General features: G+C 36.2%; 2 protein-coding genes across 5 annotated transcripts in view; one reads left to right on the forward strand and one right to left on the reverse strand.

Moving 5' to 3' along the window:
- The window catches only part of LOC145714348 (SH3 domain-binding glutamic acid-rich-like protein 3), a 38866-nt gene that overhangs the window by 16800 nt on the left and 4670 nt on the right, over window positions 1-17396 (forward strand). The window contains exon 4 of one of the 3 annotated variants that reach the window (XM_081793815.1): window positions 8287-8371. The exons of the other annotated variants lie outside the window; for them this stretch is intronic. The gene's annotated coding sequence lies outside the window, so the exon portion shown is untranslated. Of the gene's footprint in view, window positions 1-8286; window positions 8372-17396 lie in introns of those variants that run through there. 3 annotated transcript variants of the gene reach the window in all.
- Window positions 10468-17396, reverse strand: part of SH3BGRL (SH3 domain binding glutamate rich protein like) — an 87180-nt gene continuing 80251 nt past the window's right edge. For both annotated transcript variants that reach the window (XM_081793812.1, XM_081793813.1), the window contains exon 4: window positions 10468-11789. In XM_081793812.1, the coding sequence (XP_081649938.1) occupies window positions 11757-11789 (33 nt within the window). In that variant the 3' untranslated portion in view covers window positions 10468-11756. The remainder of the gene's footprint in view (window positions 11790-17396) is intronic.

Below are 17396 nucleotides of genomic sequence, written 5' to 3' on the forward strand. Positions count from 1 at the left end.
TGGGTCTAGTTCTGGGGTTTCTATTCTATTCCATTGGTCTATGTGTCTGTTTTTATGCCAATACCATGCTGTCTTGATGATGACAGCTTTGTAGTAGAGGCTAAAGTCTGGGATTGTGATGCCTCCTGCTTTGGTCTTCTTCTTCAAAATTACTTTGGCTATTCGGGGCCTTTTGTGGTTCCATATGAATTTTAGGATTGCTTGTTCTAGTTTCAAGAAGAATGCTGGTGCAATTTTGATTGGGATTGCATTGAATGTGTAGATAGCTTTGGGTAGTATTGACATTTTGACAATATTTATTCTTCCAATCCATGAGCAGGGAATGTCTTTCCATTTCTTTATGTCTTCTTCAATTACCTGCATAAGCTTTCTATAGTTTTCAGCATACAGATCTTTTACATCTTTGGTTAGATTTATTCCTAGGTATTTTATGCTTCTTGGTGCAATTGTGAATGGGATCAGTTTCTTCATTTGTCTTTCTGTTGCTTCATTGTTGGTGTATAAGAATGCAACTGATTTCTGCACATTGATTTTGTATCCCTTTTGTAGCAACATGGATGGAACTGGAGAGTGTGATGCTAAGTGAAATAAGCCATACAGAGAAAGACAGATACCATATGGTTTCACTCTTATGTGGATCCTGAGAAACGTAACAGAAACCCATGGGGGAGGGGAAGGAAAAAAAAATAAAAAAAAAAAAAGAGGTTAGAGTGGGAGAGAGCCAAAGCATAAGAGACTGTTAAAAACTGAGAACAAACTGAGGGTTGATGGGGGGTGGGAGGGAGGGCAGGGTGGGTGATGGGTATTGAGGAGGGCACCTTTTGGGATGAGCACTGGGTGTTGTATGGAAACCAATTTGACAGTAAATTTCATATATTAAAAAAAAATAAAATAAAATAAAAAATAAAAAAAATTGAAAAAAATTAAAAAAAAAAGAATGAAATTGGACTACTTTCTAACACCACACACAAAAATAAACTAAAAATCAATTAAAGGCCTAAATGTGAGCCTGGAAAGCATAGAATCCCTACATGAGAACACAGGCAGTAATTTTTCTGATATTAATTTTTCTAAATATGTCCTCTCAGGCAAGGGAAACAAAGGAAAAATAAACTATTGGGACTACATCAAAATAAAAACTTTTGTACAGTGAAGGAAAACATCAAGGAAACAAGAAGACAATCTACTGAATAGAATATATTTGCAAAAGATGTAGTTGATAGCAGGTTAATATCCAAAATATATAGAGAACTCATACAACTCAACACCAAAACAGCAAATAATCCAATCAAAACTTGGGCAGAGGTCCTGAATAAACATTTTTGGAAGAGAGATACAGATGGACAACAGACACATCAAAAGATACTCAACATCAGTAATCATCAGGGAAATGCAACTCAAAACCACAATAAGATATCACCTCACACTTGTTAGAATGGCTAAATCAAAAAGACAAGAAACAAGTGTTGGTGAAGATATGGGGAAAAAAGAACCTTTTTGCACTGTTGGTGGAAATATAAATTGGTACAGCCACTGTGGAAAACTGTATGAGGATTCCTCAGAAAGCAAAAATAGAGGGGCACCTGGGTGGCTCAGTTGGTTAAGCATCCAACTCTTGATGTTGGGTCAGGTCATGATCTCACGGTTCGTGAGTTCCAGCCCTGTGTCAGGCTCTGAATTGGCAGTGTAGAACCTGCTTGGGACTCTCTCTCTGTCCCCCTCTCTCTGCCCTTCCCTCCCCACACATGCATGTGCACATGCGCGCTCTCTCTCTCTCTCAAAATAAATAAATAAACTTAAAAAAATTTAAGAATAGGAATATCATGTGATCCAATAATTCCACTATTGGGTATTTACCCAGGAACAACAAAAACATCAACTCAAAAAGATATATGCACCCTATGTTTATTACAGCATTATTTACAGTAGCCAAGACATGGAAGCAACCCTAAGTGTCCACCAATAGACAAATGAATAAGGAAAATATGGTATATATACACAATATTACACAGCCATAAAAAAGGATGAGATTTTGTCATTTGAGTCATTATAGATGGACCTAGAGGGTATTATGCTAAGTGAAACAAGTCAGATGAGAAAGACAACTACCATATGATTCCACTCATAAATGAAATCTAAAAAAATAAATAAACATTGGTGCCTGGCAAAATGGGTAAAGGAAAGAGGGTGATACAGGCCTCCAGTTATGAAATGAGTAAGTCATGGGAATAAAAAGCAGAGCATAAGGAATAGTCAATTATATTGCAATAGCAATGTAATGACACAGCTGGTAGCTGCACTTGTGGTGAAAATAGCATAATGTTTAAACTTGTCAAATCACTAAGTTGTAAACCTGAAACTAATGTACCATTGTGTGTCAACTATACTCAAAAACAAACAAACAAAAAAAAAACAGAAGAAGAAGAAAGGAAAAGAAGATCATAAGGAAGAGAAAAACGTTCATTTAAAATTCTATTTACCCCTCCACTAAGATTCTCAAATAAATGTTGACATTTAGCAATATAATCAAGAACCAATTTGCATTGTTTGTTGAAAATAGAAATTTTAGTGAAGGTAGCAAGGGTTGTATTTTCGAGGCAAATTTTGTGAAAACTCTTTATAAATCTCACCTTAATATTCAGAACTTCACTTGCTTTTTTTGTATCCACTTATATCTACTAGCATATGGTGCTAAAGGACACAGACAAAATGAAAGATTTCAATTTAGGAAGATTCAATCTATCCTTTTAATTTAAATTTATATATAGTAAGGTACAGCCTAGTAAATATAAACATCTCAAATATATCATTTGCTTTTGAAGGATTCTAGTTTTGACATTGTTAACTTATTTGGTAGTTTAAAAAATTCCAAAGTAGTTAACATACAGTGTTGTATTGGTTTTAAGTGTACAATGTAGCAATTCAACAATTCCATGTATTGCTCAGTGCTCATGAAAATAAGTGTGAAAGATGCCTTTTAACACTATAATTCATAAGTATGTATGTATAACATATTGACCCTTACATTTTGAAACATAATCTCTTCATATAGAATGGAAAATATTTTGGTTTTTCAAAATGTCATATTGGCAACATTATGAGATTTATTTCTCATATGAGAAAACACACCAATGGAACGTATAATTCCAAAGATGTTATAGTGTCTAATTCCATCTTGTGAAAATTTGGATTGAAATAGAAAATAAAGACAAACTAAAATGTTTCATGGAAGACAAGGTAAATTTGAAGAATGAAATAGGTTGACATTGTTTTCAATAAACCACCTTCATTATTCTGAGCATAGAATACAACTATAACAATCTATCAATTGAATTAAATGTTAATTTCTTTCTCTTTGCATGTCCATGTCAAGAATAGCAATTGATATGGGAAACAAAAGCAGAGGGAAATAGCAGATAGAATTAAATTTCCTTATAACCTGCAACCCATTGACAAATAGTTGAGGCAGTTAGAGTACAATTTTCCTCCAGGAACTCCCTACTTTCTTAATGTTAATGCTTTGCTAAAGCGGAAAACAACCTTAGTTTGACAATAGCCAGGCCTCCAGTACTTGTGAGTCTTCTTTAGCGTATGAAAATCTCATTGGAAACTTCCCCTTGACTTTACCTTCCTCAACTCCCAAATATATATATATATATATAAAAACCCCAGTCTCTCCACAGCATCTGGGTCAGCTCTTCCTGTCCACAGGTCCTGTCGCCGTGCTTTAATAAAATCACGATATTTCCACCAAGGACATCTCAAGAATTCTTTCTTGACCATTGTTTCAGAACCCCATGAACCCCACCATCACCTCCCAAAATACTCATCATATTTTGTGCCCGAATGCCGGACTATGAGTCCTTTCATCTGGACTCTGAGTGGTGCAAATTGGGTGAGTAGTTTCCCTTTTCTTCCTTTACTCTCATTTCAGGGGCCTTTTTGAGGAGTATGGTCTTATTGGAACAATTTCATGTCAATTGCTCAGGCTACAATCTTCTTGCCCATGGCTACTCTATGGGGAGGAGAAAGCCTGCCTTTTGGCTGAAAGTTAGTACCCTGGCCAGAATGGTAATAACATCCAGAAACTTTATGCCCTCTCTTTATTCCTGTCTTTATACAAAGTTGTCTGTTTTGGACATGGGACAGCCACCTAAGTTACTAGCATGCTGCCAGTCTTAAGATTCCTGTGAGAAGTTTCCTTCTCATTGGTCTAATGGGATCCCCTCCACATACCTGGTCTGGCCCCTTCTGGTTGTGAGACCTCCACTGGGAGCCACCTGAAACCAGTACCTGATTGAAATAAAACCCAACTGGGGACCATTTCCTAGGAAGTCAGCTGTGTTGGAATTTTGCTTAGATCATGATGGATTTCTAGCTTTACTGCTTTCTGTCATTGTCCTCAACTACAGAATTGGGTAATTTTGTAAAACTTTTCCAGTGTTTTCCATGAGTTAAAAATGGCTGGTTTTTCATGGATTTCTCTGCAAGGCAAGCCACAGTGTGGTACATGGCCACCAAGGCACAACATCGCCTTCTCCACAGGACAAGCCACAGGATGGCACAGCAAGACCTTCTCAACAAGGCAAACTTGGTCCATATGCCAGCCCCAACTTGTAGTCTAGAATGCAATGGGGAAGTGGGGGGAGGGCTGGCCTCCCTCCTACAGGGGTTTCTAACAGCTGTTTGGTAGATCCTCGACCTTTGACTTCGTTTGATGGATGCCTCAGGTCGCTTTGACACAAGGAACATCTGATATATCCTGAGCATGGGACACCACCCAGGAGTCAAGGGGGATCTTTGTGGTAATGGACCTTCTCTATTTTTTCTCTTCTGTCCCCAAGGACTCTCCCTTGAGATGCTTTTTTAACCCACTGGAAACAATTCAGATTACAATATTTAAGAAAGGACTGATATCCTGTAACACTGCATGGCCTTTGTAGGATCTAGCAGTTAGATCTCTTCTGCAGGAAACAGGGCAAATCGACAAAGGTCTCCTAGGCCCAGACCTTCTTGGCTCTAAATCAGGACCTGGATCTAAAGGCCTCTTATTATCTAAACTGGCCTCCTCCAAATAAACTCAGGTTGCTGGAGGAAACACAGGCCATCCCTAATGAAGGGGATACTGACTCTCTCTCTCACTGTTCCTAATAATGGGAGCTTCTCTCTCATTCATATCCTGGGTAATGGCTTTAATTGGAACCAAATGGTTAGTCTACCCCAGGACGGGGACTTTAAGGAATGCTCCCAAGCAGAGCAGCTGCCAAAACTCCCTTTGTTTTGGGGAAATTCCCTGTCTATTCTGACCTGACATGGACTGCCTAATTCCACTAGTTGGTGGAAAACAAAAAACAAGGCATCTGCTCCTCTGTCCGAGTTGACAAGATGTAGAACTGGGAACTCTTCCTCTACCTGCTGGCAGCATTTCACCTCTTCTGCCTTCTCCTGTTTCTGCACCACCTCGGTTGTGGCCTGCAAAGCTGATTCTATCCCATCCTCGGTGCCTCCTCAGGCACCACTGGCTGTCTAGGAGCAAAGAGCACCCACTTGGACTGCCTACTTCAGATTTTGCCACCAGTGTCTCAGGTGAAAATTGATAATGGGGAACAGATTGTCTTTTAAGTGGATGCAAGTGGAACATATTCAGTGTTTAAGCTAATTTAATTTTGTTGGTTTAATTAAAATAGACATATCTTTAGAGTTATCAACATTAAATATAAAACTCTTATTCTATCTAGGATTATTGAAGATAAATAAGCTCGTGCTGTCTTTATTGCAATTTGTTAACAAAAAAGATGACTTAAAATGATGGTTAATTCTGTCTCAAAGTTTTCATGGGTAATTGTTAAGATAGCTTTCAGTCTTCTGTAACCTAAAACTTTAACGTGTTGCTCACATGATAATTGAGATTGAATTAAACTGAACATGGGATTAAATGAGCTGAGGAAGATTATAGTTTTGATTCTTGTTGAAAATATTGCTGGTTCTCTAATGTTTCCTCTTCCAGATTAAGGAAACTGTCTCTTAAGATACCTATGATATACAAAAATGTCATAAAGTATTTATTTGTAAACTGAAGCATTTATCTTTTCTCTCTACATAATTCCCCTGAAATTCAAAAAACTCTCAATGAGTATTCTTTCTTTCATGGGAATTACAATTGTTTGCATAAGTTCAATAAAAATCTGTTCATCTTGTAACAGGTCACTGTTGGAAATACTGATAATTTTACCAAGGCTTTGACTGGAATGTCATATTTGAGGATGACATTCATAGAGTCAGATATGATCAGACAGCTTTAAGGAACTAGGGTTGGCTTTATAAAACATGGAGCCATAAAGCCCCTTGGAAATGTTGGCCTGGTGCCTTGCTTACAGAGTTCCCAGCAGTCTTACCAGTTGAGTAAAGAATGTCACTTCCTGGCAGTTGCACGAAACTCAGGATACTTTGAGGACCTTCTGAAGAGGAATTTGCCCAAATCTACAGGTATTGCAGGCATGTCTGATGGCAATACTTGGCTTCTGGCTTGGAAAGCCACTAAACATTCAATCTAGATTTCTTATAAAAAGTTCCAGCAAAGCAAATTTTAAAAGATCTGTATGATCAATCACTACTCTTGCTGAGTTTGTGTAAATAATTAGGCCAAGTTTGTTAAAACTGGACTTGTTTTACAAATGAATTAGTCTTGATTTGATTATCTCCAGAAATGACGGTTACTAGAGAGAAAAATTATTTTAATAATGCACATTTCTGGATGTTAAATTTTAGTTCTGATAGTCTTTAAATGTTGTTTGCCTAAGCTAGACAACTTGAGGTAAACTTCAGAGATATTGTCACAATAGAACAGGTATGGACAATCTTCTTGCTTGTTATTCTGTGGGGATAGTAACAGGTCCCAATAGGTATATTATTTATTTAAAAAACTAGAATGGGATGGATTTCCCCAACAATTTTATGAAAAGACTATAGTGCTTTATTAAATTATTCCTTGAGCCCAGGTTAACTCATACATCTCTAAATGAATATACAAGTCATAGTCTCCCTAAACCTTATCTGTAGTTATTAGAAACCCACCCCATATAAACGAAGGAAATATGGTTTATTTAAAGGATTGGAAGTCTACTATAGGTAAGGGATTTAACTCCAAAAGGGAAGGGCCCCTACTGAGTCATATTATGGAATCCCACTGTAGTTAAATTAGAAGGCCATTACTCATGGACTCCTATATCAAGAATTAAACCTGGAGGCACCTGGGTGGCTCAGTCGGTTGAGCATCTGACTTCGGCTCAGGTCATGATCTCACGGTTTATGAGTTCAAGCCCCATGTCGGGCTCTGTGCTGACAGCTCGGAGCCTGGAACCTGCTTCAGATTCTGTGTCTCCACCTCTCTCTGCCTCTCCCCTGCTCATGCTCTGTCTCTCTCGTGTCTCAATAAATAAACGTTAAAAAAAATTTTTTTAAAGAATTAAACCTGTACCTTCCTCACAGGAATCTAGTATTGTTGCAGGATTTTTTACCACAATACACAGAATTCATTGCCTTGCCACTTTGAAGAACAAAGAGGTGGACACAAAATGAGCAGCAGGCAAAAGTTTATTAGAGTATAAGATTATAAAGGAAGAATAGTAGGAAAGTTCTGTTTACAGAGAAGGGATGTTTGAAAGTGAATGCCTGAGAACTCTAGGCAAGGGTCCTTGTTTTATAAGGTTCTGGTCAGCCCTCCCTCTTCCCTTTCCCCTTGTTCCTTCCTAGGTTCTACCCTTATTGTCTTTTCTTTTTTTTTAAAGTATTTATTTATTTTTGACAGAGAGACAGAGCATGAGCGGGGGAGGGTCAGAGAGAGAAGGAGACACAGAATCCGAAGCAGGCTCCAGGCTCCGAGCTGTCAGCACAAAGCCCGACAAGGGGCTTGAACTCACAGACCTCGAGATCATGACCTGAGCCGAAGTCAGACGCTCAACCGACTGAGCCACCCCGGCGCCCGTACCCTTATTGTCTTGATAGCTCTAGGTGCTGGGTTGTCCATGCCTGATTGGCTCGTTTTCATTGTTATGAGGGGTTGTTTATGGCTGCACTTAGGTCTTTTGTCAAATTCCAGAGGGAAACCTGAGGGGGAGTAGGCAGTGTCTGTTACATTCTTAAGAGGAACTTTTATGCCCAGGGTGGGTTGCTGTGCTCAGACACTCTCAGCATTGTTCCAAAATGTGTCTTTCCCCACCCAGGGACCTCAGATCCTAGTCCTTTCCCTCTCTGCCTGTTTCATTCTTTTTTTTTTTCCAATCATAGTATGCCAGCTGACATGCCTTATTCCTGTGAACCAGTGGAAGACCTTAAATTTCTCTTCAAATGACAATAAAGGACTGGAGATTTTTTTTTGGCTTCTCTTTCTCATAATATTAACCTTATTTTGTTGTCTTTTCTGGTGTCTGCCTGGTGCCAAGACTCCTTCACCACCATAACTTCTAGCTGACAGATGATCTTTTCTACTCAAGGAGGTTCATATATGTTGTCTACCTTAGATTGGCTGCCTTTGCCTTTGGTAACTCCTGTATATGAACACCCAACTGACCAATGTTGACACACAGTTAGGGACATCTCTACACCCCTGTTGAGCAGGAAGAAGTTACAGAAGAAAATACCTTCCACCCTCAGAAACCTTAAAGATTTTAAGAGTCAAAAGTTTTTAGGGGGAAAGATGTGGGAAACAAAGGCAGAAGGAAATGGCAGATAGAATTAAATTTCTTTATAACCTGCAGCCCATTGACAAATACTTGAGGCAGGCAGGGTAAAACTTTTCTCTAAGCACTCCCTACTGTCTTAGAGCTAATGCTTTGCTAGAGGGAAAAACCACCTTAGTTTGACAATAGCTAGGCCTTCAGTATCCTGTGAGTCTTCTTTAGCATATGAAAATCTCATTGGAAACTCCCCTTGATTTTACCTCCCCCAACTCCCAAATATATATAACCAGTCTCTCCACAGGGTCCAGGGCAGCTCTGCCCATGGGTCCTGTCCCCGTGCTTTAATAAAATCAACTTTTTGCACCAAAGGTGTCTTCAAGAATTCTTTCTTGGCCATAAGCTCCAAACCCCACAAACTCCACCATCACCCCAAAAACCTCATCAGCAATGATTTCAAAAATTATAAAGAAGGTATTTGTAAGACAATGAACTGCTGGAGGAATGATTAACTCTTCATGTTCATAGTATTATTTCTTGTACTCCCATTTATAATATCAAAATAATTCACCATGATTAATGATAGGATAGTGAGCCAACAGAAGTAATAGGGATTTGCCATGTACTATTTGTCATTATCATTTAAGAATATTATAATTTAGTACCATTACTTTTCTCATAATTCAAATGAATTGAAATATGATTTTGAATGAATAAGTATAAAATAATTGTCCACTTAGAATACTGCAAGAAACATTATCAGTGATGAGGGAACTTGGGGCAAGCTGAGGGCAAAATACAGGCTGGCTTTCCCCCCAACTCCCCTGACCAGGTGGAATATGTGTGATATTTCTCAGACACTCCTGGCTACCCAAAAACAAAGGAAAGGGGTTTAAGTGCTTGCCATGGTAATGTGGGAAACTAAGGCAAATGAAAAATTAAATTCCCTTACTGCCTACAGCCAATTGACAAGTCCTTGAAATCAGCAGAGTGACCGCCCTCTAGGAGCTCAGCTCAGCTGCTTAGATGATGACAATTTGCTAGGGGCAAAAGAGAATCTTACCTTTTTTCCCAGCCTCAAGGATCCTGTAAGTCAAGTTCCTTTATCTCAACTGCTCAAGATACATGCTGGCAATCATACTCCAAGCTTATGGTCTCCTGATATACATCTGAAGGGTCTTATGACTGAGGTTTTATTAAACAGTAATAAATGGCATTTTCCTAGCAACCACTAGCCCCTCAAGGTCCTGGAAACCTTGCTTCCAAAATTCCTTAGAGACTTACTCTATCCCTGATCCCCTCTCAACCTGAGGATATATAATGAGTTACCTGTCACGACCTCAGTGCAGTTCTTCCTACCCATGGGTCCTGTCCCCATGCTTGAATAAAATAAACTTTTTGCAGCAAACACATCTTCAAGAATTTTCTCTTGGCCATTGGCTCTGGACCCCATGAGTCCCCCATCACCCCAAAACTTCATAAATCAGCATTTAATAAAGCTCAGGAGAAAATATTGACCAAACATTTTTCTAGCATTTTCCAGAATCAATTACAAGGCACACTGTTTTCTCTAGAGTTCTCTATGGCATATTTTTGTAGACAAAACAATGGAACAATTCTGTTTAATTCTAGTGTATATAGCAAAATTTAGAATCCTAAAAAAGGAAATTTAGAAGTTACATTTAAATTATTTTCTGTTATTTTTTCTTTTCTCCTTTCCCACTTTCTAAAACATGTATTACTCATCTAAAATTACTATTATACTATTTAGAAACTCCAGGAACACGTAAAATATGTTTCTAAAAGGACTGAGTTTATTGTAAAGCATCACGTTAAGGTTGAATCTCAGTAAACAAAACTATGTCTTCACTGTATGTTGATTTTGGCATAGAACACAGACTTGCACACATCAAATGATAGGGTAAAGTAATTTAAAGTAAAAGGTGTTTTTTTTTAAGTAATAAAGTAGTGTGGAACTAAGGTACAATATGTATATCTTCTGGGTAAGTAATTAAGCCATAATGTTTTCTGTTTTCTTACAAGTTTTCATAATTAATATTTTAAAAATTGACTCTTTTATCTGATACTTGTGTTATCACTGGAATAGAAGCATAGAAAAGATTCTCTCTGCTTAGATTTACATATTCATACAATATGTGCCCAAGCTGAAACAAACACGTCAAATATCTGAGAGGTAGTGGCATTCATGACCACAAGTTGTTTTAAAAGGGTGAACCATTAAGATTTTTTTTAGCAAAGACCTAAGGAAAACCAGTCTTGGGCATTGAGTGCTGACCTATTTTGTAATAGTTAATTAGAAGTCTGAGCTTTTTGCAAAAGAATGCCATTTTAAAATTACATGCTATCCCACTTTCATTATATATATATATATATATATATATATATATATATATATATACATGTTTCACTGAGGCAAGCAACTTAGAAACATAATTGCATCATAGCTCTGCAGTTAAGCGAGGAACTTGTCAATTGAACATATCTGTTTTTTGGGGTTTTTTTGTAGGAGATCATCTATTCTGATCATTGAAGTAAACAATAAAGGGCTACATTTAGAAGCGTAAAAAACCTGTTTAGTACATAAAAGTTTCAATTACAGAATAATGGGAATGTTATAATTACCATAAGAAATTACAATGTCTGACATAAAAATTACCTGCAACTGCTTTTTAATCACAATAATGTTATGTCAAAGGGTACATATTTTTGTTAACTAAAATTAATGAGGCAATTTTGGAACAAGAGACAGATTCTTTTGCTCTGTTTTAGAAGCTGCAATAATAATACCAGAAAAGGCACAGGTCTTTTTTCTTTTTTACAATCACTGAAGTATATAAAATGCCTTGGCAGATAACAATACTATTCCATGACATCTAAAAATTTTGTTCACTTCTCATTCTCCTCATCATAATATTCACATTTTAATTATGTATTATTCATTTTGTTTGCATGTGAAAACACCAAATAATTATCTCAACATTAAGCTGATTTCTTTTGAAGATAATTTTAAGAGCAATAGAGATTCCTTTTTCAGGATGCTTAAGGCAGAATGTTTCAGGTTCATGCTTGCTGCTTTGCCTGAGCTTCTGCTTCCTGAAATGAAAAACAAACAAAACATAAATTTAAATATCACAAAACAGACATCCATGTACATTTTGGTTGCACTATATTAGCTCAAATTATTAAGAATATTCAAAAACAAAAACAAATGGTTCCCAGAGAAGACTGCTTAAAAATTCTTAATAGAAAAACTATAAAATAGAAACTTCTGCTTAGAAGCAGATGTAATAGAAGACTGCCTAATCATTACTAATTGTGTGAAATAATTCCATAAAAGCCAGGGATTTCCAATTATAGTTCAAATTTAACAAAATAGATGATTTCATTTCTCTGTGATTTTTCATCAAAAATTGAGTGTTCAAAAACATTGTCACCTAAAGTTTACAGTTAGTCGTTTTGTTTAATTAAGGTTTAAATTACTTAAAAAATGTGATGTTTATTAAAATGTTGTTGCTTTAAATTTTATAACGGTAGGCAGGAAAACAGGTCAGGTTTTCTTTCTTCTCCTCTGGACAATGAGTATTTCTACCATAGGAACTCTGACCTATAGGTGTGCTCTGGAACCTACCATACTACTTGACACAAAATACACTTCAAGGAAAGTTTATGGAACTAAAGATGGGTGGTAAGAGTGACTTTGGTGAAAGAAACTTCAGAGTGAGGTTGTAGAAATCATGCATACTAGACAATATAATTCTAAACACCTGTCATAAATTGAATACTTGATGGTCTCAGGAGGAGTAGGAGCAGCTGAATACTCCAAAATGAGCCTCTGATACTATGCCCAGAAGAAGGGGGAAAAAGCAAAAATGAAAGATGCTAGATTCTTACAAAACAAAAAAAAAAGGTAGATATGAAAGAAAGAAGGATGCAAAAGAGTACACTATAATTCATTCTTTTTAATTTTTAAAAAAATGTTTATTTTTGAGAGAGAGAAAGAGAGCACAAGTAGAGGAGAGGCAGAGAGAGAGGGAGACAAAGAATCCAAAGCAGGCCCCATGCTGTCTGTGCAAAGTCTGATTTGGGGCTCAAACACATGAACCATGAGATCATGACCTGAGCCAAAGTTAGAAGCTCAACTGACTGAGCTGAGCCACCCATGAACCCCCGTAATTCATTCTTAATACATTTTCAACAAAACAGATGTAAAATACTACCTTCCAGAAACCTTGGCAAAAAAAAAAAAAAAAAAAAAAAAAAGATCCTAAGCGCTTTTAAAACTTTAAATATCATGTTTGGTTGTCAAAATGAATATATCTTAGACCCTCATTATGCATTTGTTTCATTTTATGGAACAAGCTTGTGAGAATTTCCTCATAACATAATGAATTTTACACTAAGACCCCTCAAAGGCTTAGCTCATATCGTTGGGGAAGTAGTTATATAAAAATGTGAATATGAGCGCCTGGGTGGCTCAGTCGGCTGAGCATCCAACTCTTGATTTCGGCTCAGGTCATCACCCAGGGTCGTGGAATGGAGCCCTGTGTACAGCTTTGTGCTGAGTGTGGAACCTGCTTAGAATTCTCTCTCTCTCTCTCTCTCTCTCTCTCTGTCTCTCTCTCTCCCTCTGCACCTCTTTCTGACTCGTGTTCTCTCTCTAAAAAGAAATAAAATATAATAGAAATAGAAATAAAAATGTGAATATGTCCTAATGTGAAGTCCTTCTTTTTATGCACATCTAATGCCTCTGAGTAACCAGTATTTTGGAAACACCCTAAATCCCTAAAGTCACATCCTATCACTCTTTGCTGTAATTAGTTATAAATCCTTTAGCTCTCAGTTATCCCTTTTAATGGAAGAAATTATTGGCACAGACATCCAAAACAAAAAAGCTATTCAATTTTTTTGTAATTTGTCTTTGCAATAATACATTATATTTAAAGTAAATTATTTACTTTTCTAATTATATTTTATCCATCAAATATATAAATTGTGCTAAAATATTTGTTAGTACATAAATGTAAGTAGCCAATATCTATAGTTCATGGATTATCTAATTAAACTGAGAGATTTGGAAATAGCCATATGAGGTATCGTCCCCCTTTATTCCTAATATAAACATCATTCCATAAATGTACCAATTTTGCATCAGATAATCCTGGGTTCAAATTTCAGCTCTGTTACTTAATCATTATGTAACCTTGGACAAATTAATTAAATTATCTGAGCATCAGTTTCCTCCTCTATAAAATGCCATTGAGGGCACCTAGCTCATAACAATGGTTTAAGGATAAAATGAGTTGTATGTGAAGGGTCTAGCTCAGTGCTTGGCCATTTCAGGCATACATCCTTCTTTCCTGCTTTTCTCTTCTCCACTTTTTGCCAAGTAACTAGGACCAACACCACAGCTAAGTGAAATTAATATAAAATTTCTCTTGGAGATGTGGTAAAATAGAATGGGCTTAGTGGAAATAGGAATGTTTCAAATCTCACAGCAGAGGCAGACTCCATTGCTCCTCCCTGAAGCAGGGTGGTTCAACCAAAGCTAATGAGAACATTTCTGTAACCAGCATTCTCTACTGCCTCAATATACTACTAGTGAATATGGGTCCAATAATTTTTTGTCTCAACATGAACATCACCAGATTTTTATTTTTTAGTAAAAAAATGTTATTTTATTTCATATCTGAAAGCCATCACCTTCTATAAAGAAATGCTAGTGCTAAGGAATAATCTTCCATATTAATAAAATAAATAGTAAATATTAATATACCCTGTTTTGAATGCATCCATATACAAAATAATATAAAAATTGTCTTTCACAGGAGGACTCCTTGTTTTATGGAAATATTTGTCAGAAGATATTTTTAAATACCAAGTTCTCCACTGAATTGGTTTTGAATAATTTTTAAATGTAAATAGAATGTGTGCAAGTTATTTGGAACATAAAGAAAGGAGAAAAATATTCATGTTTAGCTATGGTTCAGTTCAGTCTCTTAACAGAGTATTAATTATACAGTAAAAACAATTATATACCTTATTATAATGTATCTTTTCACAAACTCATTTTTTAATGAAAGCACTAGTTCTTTCAGTGAATAAACTATTTTTGTTGACCCTATTTTTGGACATTTAACTTGTTTTCAAAGTTTCAGGATTATATATAGTGCTTTGAAACATATTTTTATCCATAAAACTCATTCAGTGTTGATTTATTTTGGTTGACCCTACTGTTAGACATTTAATTTACTTCCAAAGTTTTAGGATTGCAAATAGCATTTTGATTTATGTTTTTATTCATAAAACTTTTTCCATGTATAGAATTATTTCATTAATGAAAACTATAATACCCCACGTGAAATTACTGGGTGAAGAACTATAAACATTTTAGGGTCCTTGATACCTGTTTGCCATCCTGGTTATCAAAAGAGAGTACCAATTCATACTACCACCAGCAATATGTGAGCGATTTAATGCACCCTTCTTAGCACTGAGTATTATCCTTTGTTTTATATTTACTAATTTCATGGATGAAAATTGAATCTCATTTTATCACATGTCTTTATTGTCAGTGCATTTTTCTAATGTGGGTTAACTAGTTGAATTTCTTATTTTGTATACTTTCTTTTTTTGAGAGAGTGTGTGAGCATGAGCAGGGGAGGGGCAGAGGATGAGGGAGGGAGAGAATCTTAAGCAGGCTCCATGATCAGCACAGAGCCCAATGCTGGGCTCCATCTCACCACTGTGAGATCATGATCTGAGCTGAAATCAAGAGCTGGACGCTTAACTGACTAAGTCACACAGTCACCCCTTATTTTGTATACTTTCTATTTGTCAGTTCTTTCTGGAAGGCTTATTGTCATGTTAAATTAAAAGGGAAAAAACTCTGAAAGCTGAGCTAAAGAATAGAAAAATCATCATTCCAATATCAAATTTATCACTTTTAGTCTTGGAAAAAAACCTATTAAAAACCTATGAAATACTAACATTCAAAATCTTCCTATCACCAAATAAAAGACATAGCATAGGGAATATAGGGAATACTGTAATAGTGTTACATGGTGACAAATGATAGCTTACCATAATTTGTACAAAAGTTGAATCACTATGTTGTACACCTGAAATTAATGTAACATTGTGTGTCAACTATACTCAAGTAAAAACAAATTAAACAAAATAAAACAATCTCCCTATCACCAATCCTCCCTTAACTCCACTGTCAACTCAAGATCTTTTCTTATTATCCCAATCTATCCACTCTATCCTTGCTAACATGCACTGTTTTACTTTATTTTTACTCCTAGGCTTAAATGAGGATGGAAAAAAAAAACTATCAGCTGACTGGCTCCACTATGAACTCATCAAGTCTAGCTGGACCCTCTATTTTGCTCAGCCATACTTCCATTCACAATCTTAATCTACTCTAGCCTATTTTCACCAACTGAATCCTTTCAATTCTCCTCAAAGTTCTAATACCTTAAATTTCCCATCACACCTAGCAGATGACCTTACACTAAATATAAGACATTTTAAAATATGAACTTCTCTAAACTCCTTGCACATTACAATTTCTATTTTTATCCTTCTATTCTCATTCTCTCCAGTGTCAGAAAAAAATGCATGTCCTCTCCTTTCCAAGACTAACTCTTCCCCTGGATCACTCACTTTTTTGTTTCCTACATGATGTTTGTTTTATTTCCCAGTCACTCAGGTTAGAAGCCCTGTATATAGCTTCACTTCTTCCCAGTTCTTTACATACACAAACATCTCATAAATTTCTACATCTTATTATACATGAGTTTTCTATATCTCCTAAATTCATTTTTCCTTTCCATGGCCACTACACCACTTGGCCCTCTTCATTACTTTTCTGGACTTCTAAAGTACCCTCTAATGGGTAGGCCTATCTCTAATATCTCATTTCTCCAATATTTTATAATCCATATAGCTTTCAAATTTATTCTCTTAAGACATAGATCAAATCACATCTTAAAGTACAGAGATAATCTTATCACTGTATTCCCCCTTTTCCTACCTTGGCTTTTAGATACCTAGAGGATAAAACTGAAAGTACCTAACACAGCATTCATAATTTAGTCCAAACCTACCTAGTCAATCTCACCTCCTCTATTTAATATGCCCTATTATGGATACATGCAGCACTACACTTTGCTCCCTGAAAATATCATCATGTGAAGCTACATGCAGTAGTTCCTGTTCTGCCTCTATGAAAGACACCTTTGTGTCATTTCAGTATTTTTGAACCCCTAACAGCTCAAATGTCACTTCCTCTGTGAAACTTTCCCCAAATTCCTTAATAATAATTTATTATTATTTTCTCTGGATGCCTATGGCACTTTTTTTCACAACATACAGAATTTACTATAATACATGTTGGATTATAATTATTTGTAGTCATATTTGTTATATAATTATTTGTATACTTTTCCTTCACTAGGTTAAGAACATTTTGAAGGTAGTGACTATGTTGTATTCTCCATATTTGTCTCACCATCAATGTCAAGTTAGTGTTTGGCACTCAATAAATACTTACTGAATGAATGACTTCTACTTTTAACTAAAGAAGAGGGAGTAATCAGTCACAGAAAACAGATAATCCTTTTCATACTTCCTCTTATCTGAACTTAAATCAATGATTTAACTTGGGTTTTACTAACTTGATTAAACAGAAATGTCTTA

This window comes from Panthera onca, chromosome X (assembly GCF_046562875.1).
Source record: "Panthera onca isolate mPanOnc1 chromosome X, mPanOnc1 haplotype 2, whole genome shotgun sequence".
Lineage (NCBI taxonomy): Eukaryota > Metazoa > Chordata > Mammalia > Carnivora > Felidae > Panthera > Panthera onca.